The 13,939-nt window shown below is 41.4% G+C and overlaps 1 protein-coding gene across 16 annotated transcripts in view; it reads right to left on the reverse strand.

Annotated features, from left to right (window-relative positions):
* doc2g (double C2-like domains, gamma) overlaps positions 1–13,939 on the reverse strand; it is a 139,710-nt gene that overhangs the window by 117,994 nt on the left and 7,777 nt on the right. For 10 of the 16 annotated variants that reach the window (XM_088342846.1, XM_088342855.1, XM_088342849.1 and 7 more), the window contains 2 exons: positions 6,214–6,253; positions 3,905–4,292 (listed from right to left, as the gene is read on the reverse strand). In XM_088342846.1, the coding sequence (XP_088198972.1) occupies positions 3,905–4,274 (370 nt within the window). In that variant the 5' untranslated portion in view covers positions 4,275–4,292; positions 6,214–6,253. Of the gene's footprint in view, positions 1–3,904; positions 4,293–6,194; positions 6,254–13,939 lie in introns of those variants that run through there. The other 6 variants (XM_088342854.1, XM_088342856.1, XM_088342857.1 and 3 more) reach the window with 2 other exon arrangements.

The following is a 13,939-nucleotide window of genomic DNA, read 5'->3' on the forward strand; positions in this document are numbered from 1 at the left end:
GAAATAACAACTTATTATGTTCTTACTATGTCATCACTATGTTATTTCAAAGTTAATTATTGGAAGTAGGGTTAAATAGACTCAGTCAACAACTTGGAAAATCCTTTTACAAGAATATCACAATGACCCAGCCTTGGTGGGCTATTTTCAGAACAGGTCAGAGGGTATATCAGCACCTTCGTGCCCACTTGACCGATGTTGGAAGTTCTAGAGCTCTTTTCTGTTGTGCAATTTTTTTTAAAGTTACTGGTTCAAAATGCAGCAGCAAGACTTTTGACTAAAGTTTGACCGTATCACTCCAATATTAGCCAATTTGCACTGGCTCCTGGTCCACTTCAGATTTGACCTTAAGGTTCTCTTACTAACATGAAAATGTTTGCATGGACTTGTTCTTTCCTATCTCTCTGATTGGATTATCCCCTATCTTTTGCACAGAGCCTCCGCTTGGAAAATGCTGGTCTACTTGTGACTCCAAGAGCGAAGAAGGAGTCTGGAGGCTCGAAAGCGTTCTCCATCTGGGCCCCGATGCTGTGAAATGCTATGCCTCAGGAGATAAGATCTGCAATCTCAGTACAAGTTTTTGAATCTAGACGTAAGACACACTTCTATTCTGTAGCTTATGATTAATTCCGTGCTCATACTATTCTTTTCCTGTCCTTTCAGGCTGCCTGGTTTGTGGCAAAATATGGAAGAAGGATCAATCAGGATGAATCAGCTGACTAGAGCCTGGACATGAAGCATGTCATCCATCATATGCACTGACCAGCTGGCTGAGATGGGAAGCTGCATCAATTTTACATATTACCATACCAACTGCAAAATCTCTTGCAGCCTGGTCATCCTGAAAGGGGGATTGTGTGGCCCCTTCCCAAGGTTTCTCGTTTTCCCTATGTTTAGGTTTTGAGTTTTTCATTGCCCACATGTCGGTTTAGGATTAGGGGATGGTGTCGTTGGGACCTGTATGATTCCTTGAGACGTTTTGTGATTAAGGTAGGAAATGCATGGTTATATTACTCAAATGTATTGTTATGTTTTTAAATTGATGTTGTTTTACCACTTGGCGCCAAATAATACACAATTTCCCTTTAATTTAATACAAATGAACTTTGTTAAACTATGAAAACAAATGATTAGCATGAAATTTAAGGAGACATATCCTGCCGTTGTGTGTAGTGCACATATTATACAAAATTAAGCACGGACTTGCACCCTCATATCTTTCAGATTTAAACTACCCCAATGTTCCTGATGGGAGCCTTCACTCAAAAAATGCTGGTCTACTCGTGATTCCAAGGGCCAAGAAGAAATCCGCAGGATCAAAAGCGTTTTCCATTGCGGTGCTGTGGAAAGCTATGCCCTTTGGGATTCAATCTGAAACCTCAATGGATGTGTCTACATCTAGGCTTAAAACACACTTGTATTTTATAGCTTATGATTGAAGTCGACCCATGGAAGCTGTCAACCGTAAATTTTGTTATAACCTGTATTTCATGTTAATGAGTATTGTTCAGCCTTTTGAGACTTCTTGTGATTAGGGTTGGATGGATAAACATTCTTTGACTTGTCTTGATTTGACATATCGTTCTACTTAATAAAATAACTCAAAGTTTGAGTGTCGTATACACACAACGTTTTACCGTCTTTTCGCAAAACATTGGTTAAAACTGGATTCAAACCCGAAGGTGTGAGCGCCAAACCTTATACACTGGACCACCAGTGATGTAGGTGAAGTAAGAAAACACATTAGGTTTTATCTCATCACACTATCTTTTTTATGGTACCAGAGACAAACGTTAACTGTGTTGTGCATATGTCACAATGACAATAAATTTGTTACTACAATGCTTGGACCAGAATTGTTTGAGTCTGGAATACCTTGTACCACCAGAGGGCCCAACCGGGGTATAACTGAGCACAGGTGTGTTCAATTATGCCGAAATATTCCAAATCCTTAAAACGGACATTTTGAGCATAAAACTTTGCCGAGTCATTGTGTCGTATCATTACATCACCATCACCACCACACCAGGTTTGTTTGTGTTTGATTTTGGTTTTCTTTGTTACTTTGCTTCATGTTTCTTTCTGGTTTCAGTTTTAGTCTTTGTTCCTGGTTTGGGCTATTCCTTGTTTTTGTGAACCCATGTTTGTTTGCTACATTAAATCTCCTTTTTGTTATAAAATGCAATCCCTTGTTTTGAGCACCCATGTCTCCAGGTCCTGTCTCCCCCACATGGGTTTAGCATCACCCAAAAACTTAACAAAAAAAGAATAATAAACTATAATTTATTGTTAGTGTAACACAACACATAACATTTGTTTCTGGTATCAAAATAGTGTGATGATATAAAATATATTCCCTATACCACTCATAGTCAACTGGCCAGAATTTGATGTTCTGTTTGCTGTGACCCTAATTTGAATCCTTTTCCATCCAACTGCAAAGTTTGAGCTGAAGGGTGTGCGTTATTCGTAAATGCGCGTTATACCAGTGTCTGAAGCAACGGATGCCCGGATGCCCAGGGCGTGCATCTTTTACGTCGGGCGTACAACTTACAAAACGTCTCTGCCCTAATGGCCGAAAACATTTTCAAGAAAAAAAATATATATATATTTTTTCAAATCAAACATTTGCTTTATTGCGATTTCGAAATCTTCGTTCGGTTTGGAAATTTCGGTTCGTTTGGCAATTTGCATACTCGGTAACCAGTCAGAAGCCTGCACCGAATAACTTCGTGCTTCCAGACTTTCCCGAGCATTAAAAGGTCGTGCATTTGCATATCATTTTCCAAAGTAGACGCACAGAGAACACAAGAAAAATAGATAAGTGGTTAGGAATCAAGCCAAAGTCTCAGCCCCAGAAGAAGTATTCAAAAAAAGCTGACAAAATGTATTACGCTACAAGGCGTAAACGTACATTAAAAGCATCGTGGAAAGAGGAGTTCCCGTGGCTTGTAACAGACGACGCAACGCAAATATTGCATGAATGAAGATGAGTGAATACAGGTACATACTGATGGCAGATGGTAAACAGTGATGTAATATACATGCAATGAATGTTATCAGTAGTTTAAAGTGTTGTTCCGTTATATATTCTGACATTGCACTCAGTTCCACTTTAGTGGTGGAACTGAGCAAGCGTGTGGATAAGAGAGTACTCGGTTGGTTTGGACACATGGATGAGGAGCAAATGTTGAAGAGGATCTACAGAGCAGAAGTAAATGGAAGGAGACTAAGAGGAAGGCCGCGGTTGATGTGGATGGATGGTGTTATGAGTGCGCTGCAGGAAAGAGGTCTAAATATAGCAGAAGCAAGAGCTCTTGTTGGTGATAGGAATGAGTAGAGAGGTGTTGTAAAAGGATAGTGGAATGGTTAGACGCATTCTAAGGGATGGGCAGGTCACCTGTATGATGCGGCAGGCGTAAACCAGTGAAACCTGTTGGGCCCTGCTGTTGAACAGAAGAGTGTGTTGTGTCACCCTGACCGAGTGACATGGCCGCTTTCTTGTGTCATCTGGAGGGACGAAGGCATGACCAACTTGGGTGCCGAGGTGCTTAACTTGTTTGGGTGTTTGGGCATTTGGGTTGACCATGGTCCAAAAATGTTTGTGTGTGTTTTTTGCAACTTTTTCCCTTTTTTATTTTTTTTTGTTTCTGTATGTTTGTCTTGCTGTCGGTCACTCCACTAGGGATATGACCAGCGTAGCTAGCTATATAGATAGCTAATAACACTTTGCAACAATGTGTTTTTTTGCGATTGGTCGTCTTATTGTGTTTTAAGTTGTGCAAATGGGGCAGGCAACTGTTTGGCTGGGCAGACAACTCTTCAGAGTTGGTGTCCGGTAACTTCTTGTCATGAGTTTCAGACACTGGTTATACACAAATAAAAATGATATCAAGAAACTCACTATCGTCGTCGTCCGAGTCAGCGGCTTCCTCCCTGTCCCCATCAGGGTCCCCCCTTTTCTTGCCCTCTTTGAATCCTCCTGCCATGTCCCCGTTGAAGGTCTCCTCTTTGAGGATCTTCTTCTCTCGCGGGGGAGGCGGTGTGCAAGGGTAATCGTGAAAACGGGGGAAAAAGTCAGAGATTTGCGGGATGGGCAGGATGGGGCCCGGGCACACGTTGATGGCAAAGTGTTCCTGCATAGAGATCTTGACGGGTGAGGGAGGGGGCGCGGCAGAGGGTGACAAAGCTGAGGCTGAGGGTGTGGAGGTAGAAGAAGAAGGGATGGTGAGGTGGGAGGCGGAAGGGGGAGGAGGCGCTTTGGAAACGCTCATGTGGGCTGTTAAACAGGACTGCAATAAAAGAAGACAGAAGAATTGTGATTGGAATTGAAGCTCAACACATAAAGACGCAAAACAAAACTTTTCATAGGGTTTTTGTAGCTTACGTGAAAATCTCTCACCTATCCTGTAAAGCTCCATTACAATGTTGTACTATGGCACCGAGTGAAAATAGTGTGATCATGGGACTAAATGCAATGCATTTTACTGTAATCTAAATTCCCAGCAGGGGTGGGCGGAATGATCTAAATATCAATATTAGCGATACTGTCACAAATGTGTTTCCCTACCATTTTCCAACTACTGACTCTGCCAACACAACTAAAGACCCAGCATTTGTTCACAAACATTCCCTTTTGCACACAAGAGCACGCACCATGCGGCCATTTCCCACTTCTTTTTTCCTTTTAGATTCTAACCTATCCATAGCAGTATCTCAGGAGTTAAAGCGCTCGTCTTGGGATCAAGAAGTCGCATCCCAGCTCCTCCGCGTAACATGTCGAAGTGCATTTGGGCAAGACACTGAATCCCTAATGCCCATGATGAGCAGGTAGTTGCCTTGCATGGCTGACGCTGCTATGTGTGTGTAAATGGGTAAGTGTGAAGCACATTGTAATGTGCTTTGGGAGATCTTTATTGACTTGAAAAGCGCTTTATAAATGCAGACCATTTCTTTTTACATTTACATCCATTTTCTGCACTGCTTATCCTCAGTAGGGTCTCAGCGGTGCTGGAGCCCATCCGAGCCATGAGCAGTGGGCAGGTGACACCCTGAACTGGTTGCCAGCCAGTTGCACACAGCAACATACAACTCACTTGCTCATTCACACCTAGGGACAATTTAGACTGGCCAATTAACCTGAAATTCATGTTTTTCGAAATGTGGAAGGAAACCATTGTGCCTGGAAGAAACCCACCCAAAAACGGAGAGAACATGCAAACTACGCACAGGAAGGATGGTAGCTGGATTGAGATAAGTGACCTCTGAACTGTGCTGCAGACGCGCTAACCTCCAGCTGCCCTGCCGCCCAAGTACTTGTATCAAATTGATACTATTGTCCACCAATTTCCCTTAATACGCTGCTTCTCTATGTAGACAACGCAGCTCCCTTTTACCCAGCACCCTTTGCCACTCTCATATGTGTATGCCTGGGTGTGTGACTGACAGGCACACTTTTAGCAACTGTCCCTACCTGGCCCATTTCTGCATGCATTGTGCCTGCCAGGCAGAAGAGAGCCCAACATTTCACTTGGAGGTCGAACTTGCGACCTCGGAGGTGGCAGTAGACGAGTGCTCTACTGCCGACCCCGTGTTTAACAGCCCGCGTTAGTAAAAGATTCTTTTTTTTAATTTGGTACAAATAGCAAAAAATGCATTAAGCATAAAATGCATTGCATATCATGCCCCATCTGTGTCATTTCTTGCCTGTGATTGGTCCGCGCCACACTTTAATGCCTGTGAGATATGATTGTTGGTAGTTGCTGCCACCTTGTGGGTGTTTTGGAGAACTACTTTGATCAATGTAATGTTTTCATATTGTTGCAAAGCCCGTCTTCTTTTCTTCCAGGAACATTTTGAACTTTCTCTTTAGCCTGATGGTTGCGGAGATACGGTAATTTAAATAGCGCTTGTCGAACAGAGGCTCTGCGGACCCCATGGTAATAAGGTTAATGCTGCTCTTGGGGAAGGCCGTGAAAATATTGTCAATGGACCGGTCCATGGTACAGAAAAGGTCGGGACCACTAGAGGGCAAAACAAAACTTTTCCAACAACGAGTTAAATAACAAATGATTGATTTATTGTTAGCCAGACAACTACACATTCCCACGCTATTGCAACAAAGAGTTTAACTTTGTGGGCCACTGCGTTTAAAATCTGTCTCAAGCTATGATAGAAGAAGCCAGTGTATTTACCACTTGGAGTGTGACTCACACTTTGTGTCAGGGCATCGTCTTTGACGAAGTCTTCCAGCCTAAAGTCGAGACGTGATGTCATGAAAAAAAAAAGCAGGATTTACATAATGCCTAGTCTAAATGAATCATTAACGTGTTTACTTCTAAATGAAGCATAATATGTGCCGACAAAGTCTGGCTTCTGAAGGCCGTCATTTCCCAATTTACACACAGCAATTCGAGACATTTTTTTCCTCATGCTTTTATACCTTTAGTTGAATTTAACGGTTAGACTTTCTGACTGACTTTGACGTATAGCGCTTGATTATTGAATATCTCATAGATGATTGTGTCAAACTCATTTTAGCTTTGGGCCACATGGTAGAAGAAAAACCCTTACGGGGGCAGACTAGTTGATAAAAGAGAGAAAGAAAGACAGATAGAGAAAAGGAGAAAGAAAGAAAGAAAGATTGACAGAGTGAGAATGAGAGCGAGAATGAGAGAGAACTAAAGAGAGGAACAACAAGAGAGATAAACAAGAGAGAGAGAAGGGGGAGAGAAAGAAAAAGAGAGAGACCCACACCCACAGCTACTGTATAATACTTTTTTGGGGGGTAATAATAGTTGTGGCCCCCTTGCTTTTGCTCTGCCAAACCCCACCCCCCTCACTCTCACTTTTGGGTTATTGGTTGATTGGTTAAGATGAGTGTTTTTTTTTTCGCTGAGCAGAGGAGGCAGGGGTCAGGGGAACTGCCACAACAGCACTTGAGCACAGGAACAGTTCAAGAGAGATTGCAATACAAAGGACAGTAAGTAAAGGACATTTGAGCAAACTGAGTCAAGCAGGACAATTATCCTTATTTAGACTCAATTTAATGATATTAGTGCTCCAAAACATTTTGCATTGTCTATCACTGACAGAAGAAAAAAAATCAATCCCTCAAAGCTTAGTACTTCGTGTTCCTTAGTGCCAATATTCAGTAGACTAATAAATTATAATTTTGGTTTTGTTCTACACATTATCATTTATATCATTGCAGGTTTTTCAGAAGTTCTGTATTGTTTGAGTGGAGAGTTAATATTTTCAATATTTATTTTGTTGTGTAGTTTATATTCAGAGATTCTGTGTTGCTTGACTAATAAATGGGCATAAAAAAGTTTAAAATAGTTAAGTTCCCTGAAGAGTGAAAAAACATAGGCTAGCATAACACCTGGACACGAAAAGGCCCCAGGGCTCGCCCCTAGTCACACCCCTAGGTACGCCCATAGGCACGCCCCTAAGCATGCCCCAGGCATGCCCATGGGCACACATCCTGGACTGGACTATCCACCCACCAAGGTCTGACAACAGGTGACAGAAAGACGGGGGTTTAAATAGTAGACAATCAGTGTCCGAGGCCGTTGGCACCAAAGGAGCGGGCACAGGTGCCTCGCATCAGTAATCATGACACGTTTTTGTGCGCGTTTACGTACGTTTTGTGTGTTTACGTACGTTTATGTGTGTGTTTATAGACATTTTTGTGGGTCTTTATGTACGTTTTTGAGTGTTTTTGCGTATGCTCTCGTGCGTCCAATTTCGTGCGAACTTTTTCCTGCGTACATTTTCATGCATACATTTTTGTGCCTGCGTTTACGTACCTTTTTGTGCGCATATATGTATGTTTTGTTTGTTTTTTTACATTTTTGTGCGTGTTTACCTATGTATACCTCTTTGTGTATGGACATCTTTGTGCGTGTTTACGTAGGTGTTTGTGCGCGTTTCGACTGTTTATGTGCGATTAACGTCCAATATTGTGCGAAACCACATACAGTGGGACCTCGCTACTTCGCGGTTCGCGGATTCAGAGCTTCGCGGTCTGTAATGGTAAAAAAAAAAAATTTTGGGGGGGGAAGATTTTCACTTTTTGCGGGAATCCCCCTCGACCGACGACCCTAGCACGGCGCACCGTTCTCGTTTCCCGGCGCGCGGTTTTGGTGCGGCTTCCGCTTCACCGCCCCCTAACCTCACAGGTCCCCCCTACCCCTACCCCTTTCCCCCGCAGCCGCCCGTCCGTCGGCCGGAGCCATCGAGGGACGTGTAGCGCCATGTAGAGCAATCGCGGCCTGAGCCGGTGTTGAGCCCAAATCCGACTCCCATACAAAATCATCCCCCCCTCGCGTGAACGCGCATTCTGCTGCGATTCCGACAGGCCGGCCTCCGCGCGGAGCGCCCGACCCGCTCGGCTTGTCGCGGTGTCGTGCGTATCGCGCCCGAAAGTACCCGCGCGGCAGGTTAGGGGTTCGCTCGCGACCCTAATAAGGATAAGCGGTGCAGATAATGAGATGATTTTTTTTTCTTTCTTTTTGAAGGGGCGTCGCTACTTCGCAGATTTTCAGTTTTTGCGGGTGGTTTTGGTCCCCATTAACCGGGTCTAAAAAATAATAATTAAAAAATAAATAAATAAATAAAAATGTATGTATTTATTTTTTATTTTTTTGAAGGTGCGCCGCTACATCGCGGATTTTCACTTATCGCGGGTGGTTTTGGTCCCCATTAACCGCGATAACCGAGGTCTTACTGTACATGTTTGTGCTTGTTTACGGACATTTTGGTGCATGTTGAGGTACAATTTTGACTGTTCTAGTACGTTTTTGTGCGTGTTTACGAATGTTTTTGTGCGTTTTTAAGTACATTTGTGTGCGTGTTCATATACATTTTTCTGTGTGTTTATGTATCAGATAGATAGATAGATAGATAGATAGATACTTTATTCATCCCCGTAGGGAAATTCACACTTCCAGCAGTCTACCCCGTTGTTTATTAACAGATTAACATGATGCCCTAGGGTGCTTGTAGCGGAGCGGATGACGTCACGCCAGTCCAAAAGTTCGACATTCCTGCGGCAGATGGAAATCTTTTCTTTGTGAAAATCCAGGGATACACGACCTCGTGTTAGCAAGTCCGCCTCCTCTCCGATCCCCCCCGGCTTTCGTGTCTCTGTTTAGCGACGTTGAAGCCGGATTTCTCCAGGTAGCTCCGGGTGGCTACACGTTAGCGTCCGGAATGCTAAACGTGAGCCACGTTTCCGCAAACCACAGCAACTGCGTTCCCTGTGCGCTTCGATGTTTTCCACCCGCACTCGATGATCTTATTTGGTCGTGAGTTCGCATTTACCATAATTGCGGATGGTACCGAAGACTTATAACGCCGCTAGCCGCTTCGCTAGCTCCGGCTGTCCTTTCACCATGGGCCCCTTCATCACGCCGGCACGAGAATTCTTTAGGGCAAGGAGCTGAAACTTCTTGAGTACACACATCTATTGTGCGCTAAAACCCATGTCCATAGGATAGAAGTAATCCATAGTGTAGTTGTCAAAACGGGAAGAAAAAACGCCGAAGATAGGAGCAGACAATAAAACAATTGGGCTGGAAAAGGCAGCCGCTCGTGGCAGCGATTTATTTTGACTGATCAATCCACAAATACGGTAATGTACTACTGTAAACGCTTTGTGTATATCGTGCATGCACACTTAGAAGTTTTTTTATGTTTGAAAAAATGCCCGTTATACACCAATAAATACAGTAATCATTATTAAACAGGGTATATGTAATTTCAAAATATTGTACTTGCTAACGGCTTCTTTTGGCTGAAAACGTTTTGTGTGTTTACATATGTTTTTGTTCGTGTTTACGTACGTTTTCGTGTGTGTTAAAGTACATTTTGGTTTGTGTTTACATACATTTTTGTGCGTGTTTCCATAAGATTTTTAGTGTTTTCACGTACGTTTTCGTGTGTGCGTTCACGTACGCTTTTGTGGGCATTTAAGTATATTTCGTGTTTTTACGTATGTTTTCAGGCCTGTTTACGTACGTTCATGTACGTGTTTACATATGTTTATGTGCGTTTATGTGCATTTTTGTGCATGTTTGCATATGTTTTTGTGCATATTTACATACGTTATTGTGCATATTTACGTTTGTTTCCATGCGTGTTTACGTAGGTTTTTGCGTGTTCTAACTTTCGTTTTCGAGCGTGCATTTACATAGGTTTTTGTGCTTATTTACCTATGTTTTGTGTGTTTACGTAGGCTTTTGTGCATGTTTACATACATTTCTGTGCGTGTTTAAGTACGTTTTTGTGTGTTTTTACTTTTGTTTTCATGTGTGCATTTAGGTAATGTTTTGTATGCGTTTAAGTACGTTTTGTGTGCTTATGTATGGTTTTGTGCGTGTTTCCGTGCATGTTAATGTACATTTTTGTGTGTGCTTATGTAAATTTTTGTGTGTGTTTATGTATATTTTTGGGCGTGTTTACCTACATCTATGAGCGTGTTTTCGTTCGTTTTGGAGTTTTTTTAGGTACGTACATTTTTGTGCATACGTTTTCGTGCAGACGTTTTCATGTAGACGTTTTCCTGCTTGCATTTACGTACCTTTTGGTCAGTGTTTGTGTACATTTTTGTGCGTGTTTCCGTACATGTTTGTGCGTGTTTTGACTGTTTTTGTTTTCTACAATATTGCGCACGTTTACATACATTTTTGTGCATGTTTACATACAATTTTGAGTGTGTTTACGTGTTCTCGTGCATGTTGATGTACGTTTTTGTGTGTTTTTACGTACGTTTTTGTGCTGGCGTTCATGTACATTTTGTCAGGACCAGAACGGAGACAGGACCCACTTGCTTGCGTTTCTCTTAGTTTTATTGGGAAGAAGGGAAAGGATTGTACACACGATCCGGAGATCGCTGGTCGCGGGGAGCAGGTTGCTCAGAAGTAGCATTTTTGTGGCGAACCATGGCGTGTCGAGAGCGGAAAAAAAACAGGTCAGTAGCCGGGACAGGGGAGCAAAAACATGGTCGAGAAAAAGTGTCAAAGCCGGGAAACAGACGGGGGCCAGAACAGGAGTGAGTCAGGGTCGAAAAGCTTGCTTAGCGTGAGCTGAGGTTCGCAGACAAACTGACAACAGATGACAGAAAGACCGGGGTTTAAATAGTAGCCAATCAGTGTTGGCGCCAAAGGAGCAGGCACAGGTGCCTCGCATAAGTAATCATAACACGTTTTTGTCCGCGTTTATGTACGTTTCGTGTGTTTACATACGTTTATGTGCGTGTTTATGTAAATTTTCGTGCATGTTTACGTACGTTTTTGAGTGTTTTTGCGTACGCTCTCGTGTGTACGCTCTTGTGCGTACGCTCTTGTGCGTACAATTTCGTGCGAACGTTTTTGCTCCTACGTTTTTGGTGCGTACAATTTCGTGCGAACGTTTTTGCTCCTACGTTTTTGCTGCGTACATTTTCATGCATACATTTTTGTGCCTGCGTTTACGTACCTTTTTGTGCGCATACATGTATGTTTTGTTTGTTTTTTTACATTTTTGTACGTGTTTACCTATGTATACCTCCTTGTGTATGGACATCTTTGTGCGTCTTTACGTAGGTGCTTGTGCGCGTTTCAACTGTTTTTGTGCGATTAACGTCCAATATTGTGCGAAACCACATACATGATTGGTTCTTGTGCGTGTTTACGAATGTTTTTGTGCGTTCATGTGCGTGTTTATATACATTGTTTTGTGTGTTTATGTATCAGCGATCTATTTTGACTGATCAATCCACAAATATGGTAATATACTACTGTAAACCCTTTGTGTATATCATGCATGCACACCTAGAAGTTTTTTTATGTTTAAAAAAATCCCCGTTATAAACCAATAAATACAGTAATCATTATTAAACGGGGTGTATGTAATTTCAAAATATTGTCCTTGCTAACGGCTTCCTTTGGCTGAAATCATAATTGCAGTTCCTTTTGTTGCGTGTGCAAGTTTGTGAAATTGTTAGATGTGCTTGAATTAACTCTTCCTTTTTTTCTTTTTGGGGGGTTTATAGCAGTCATTTTCTTACTTTCATCGTTTACATTCTGGAATAAAATAAATCCTAACCCACATAGGTTATGTCAATCACTAATAGAAAAAATATTTAATTTTATTTTTTTCAGGACACCTCTAAAGAATGATAAAGTGTCACAGAGTGATAATAATAATCTATCAGGCATCAAGCAGTGTAATAATCTTCATAATAACAATAAGTCCGGAGATAAGGAGTAATTTCCTTGTGTTCTTGGAAGACCGAGTGTCCACGGCCAACAAGCTTCCATTCTGATTATTTTCTGAGACGTTACCTCTCCGATGCAAACACATAATAGTGATCATATTTTCATCAATCATTGGGAGAAAAAGGAGCTAAAATCACACAACTTTGCAAAATTGTATCTGCCCTGCTTAAGTAGTAGTATTACATTTCATCCATTTATATAAATTACGTGCTTTTTGTCCAATCCAAAACGTACACAAAAAAAATTGAATGCTGTTCCTGAACTGTTTGGAGAATATGGACCGTTTTTGGTTTCTTTTGAAAAGTAACACTCTGAGGTTTTGTCCCAATCTGAAATAATTTTGAGTTTGAACACACTTAAATAAAAAGTTTTATTCTGATTTTTTTTCTTTTTTTGTCAATCAATTGGTTGCAAGTGAGAGTAGCATTGGCATGTTACCTGTAACACAGGCGAGACAATAGCTTGATGCCTTACCTGGTACCTGTTCAAACGTGATCACAATCTGAAAAACTAAACATTGAATTTTACACATTTTTCTAAGTGTCGGTCTAGACGTTTGCAAAAGTGGACATTTGGAGGAAACCAGTCTACACACTAAAAATTTTGCAACTGTGAATTTATTGAAATTTTCAAAAAGTTGCACATGTTTACTCTTCTTTCCAGTAGTCAATGAATGATAGAGCACACTTGCGCCTAATAAGAGTGCGTAAAAATGAATCACGAACTGTATTGTACACTTTGATTTTGAGGGTGTAATTTGAATACATGGTGAATATCTGCGCAATGTCCTGTTTAGAATTTTGTTGGCTTACCAATGTGTCATACATCATTTAAATCAGTTACTACTGGTTGAAGATATTCGGAGCTAAAGGATGCGATCTCCCTTTTGTCAAACAAGCCCTTATTGGTTAATGCGGGTTATGGACTATGGAAAAAAGACTGCTATTAGCTGCTCTCACTCTGGTGTCAATCAAAAGAACAGAGGTTAGCGACCGTATTGAAAATCATCTGATAAGACTATTTATTTAAAAACGGAAATTATGTGGCCAATTGAACGAATTACAATGAACGTCAGACAATGCACAAATGCTTTTAGACAGATTTTTTTTTTGTGATTTTTGGAGTAAATATTTGACACTGTTGGATACACTAGATTGTCCTGAAAGTCACGACTCCATGTTTGAAAATATTTAACTCATCACCTGACTACCCAGGGGACTTATAGGTGTCCTATCATGGTTTCATAGTTTCTAGGTACCTTGTTTCAGACTGATCATGATGTTTCCATGATGAGTACATTGTAAATTGGTCATCATGTCTTGAATCCCAAGAGGTTAAGCTTTTCAAAGTTATGTGGCATGACGTATTACAGTGACTGGTGACATCGTGAATACACATATTTGTTTTTGCCATGGGGGCAGAAAATATAAAGGAAATGTTTAGAAAACTCAACAAACACGAGGCTTTTTTAGAGACAACGCCAGAGTTTGCGTGGATCATCGTCAACAGTATGCTATGCCAATTTTTATGCGTAGCTTGCATGCAAAAAACGATTTACACAACAACAAAATATTCAGGAAATATGTTTTTAATGCATTACAGCACCAATATGTATTAAACTTTACGAGATCATTTTTTGTCCTCACAGAACAACAACCTGGCTATTTGTAAGTCAC

Source organism: Urocampus carinirostris, chromosome 8, assembly GCF_059441175.1.
Source record: "Urocampus carinirostris isolate Australia breed hairy pipefish chromosome 8, RoL_Ucar_1.0, whole genome shotgun sequence".
Classification (NCBI taxonomy): domain Eukaryota; kingdom Metazoa; phylum Chordata; class Actinopteri; order Syngnathiformes; family Syngnathidae; genus Urocampus; species Urocampus carinirostris.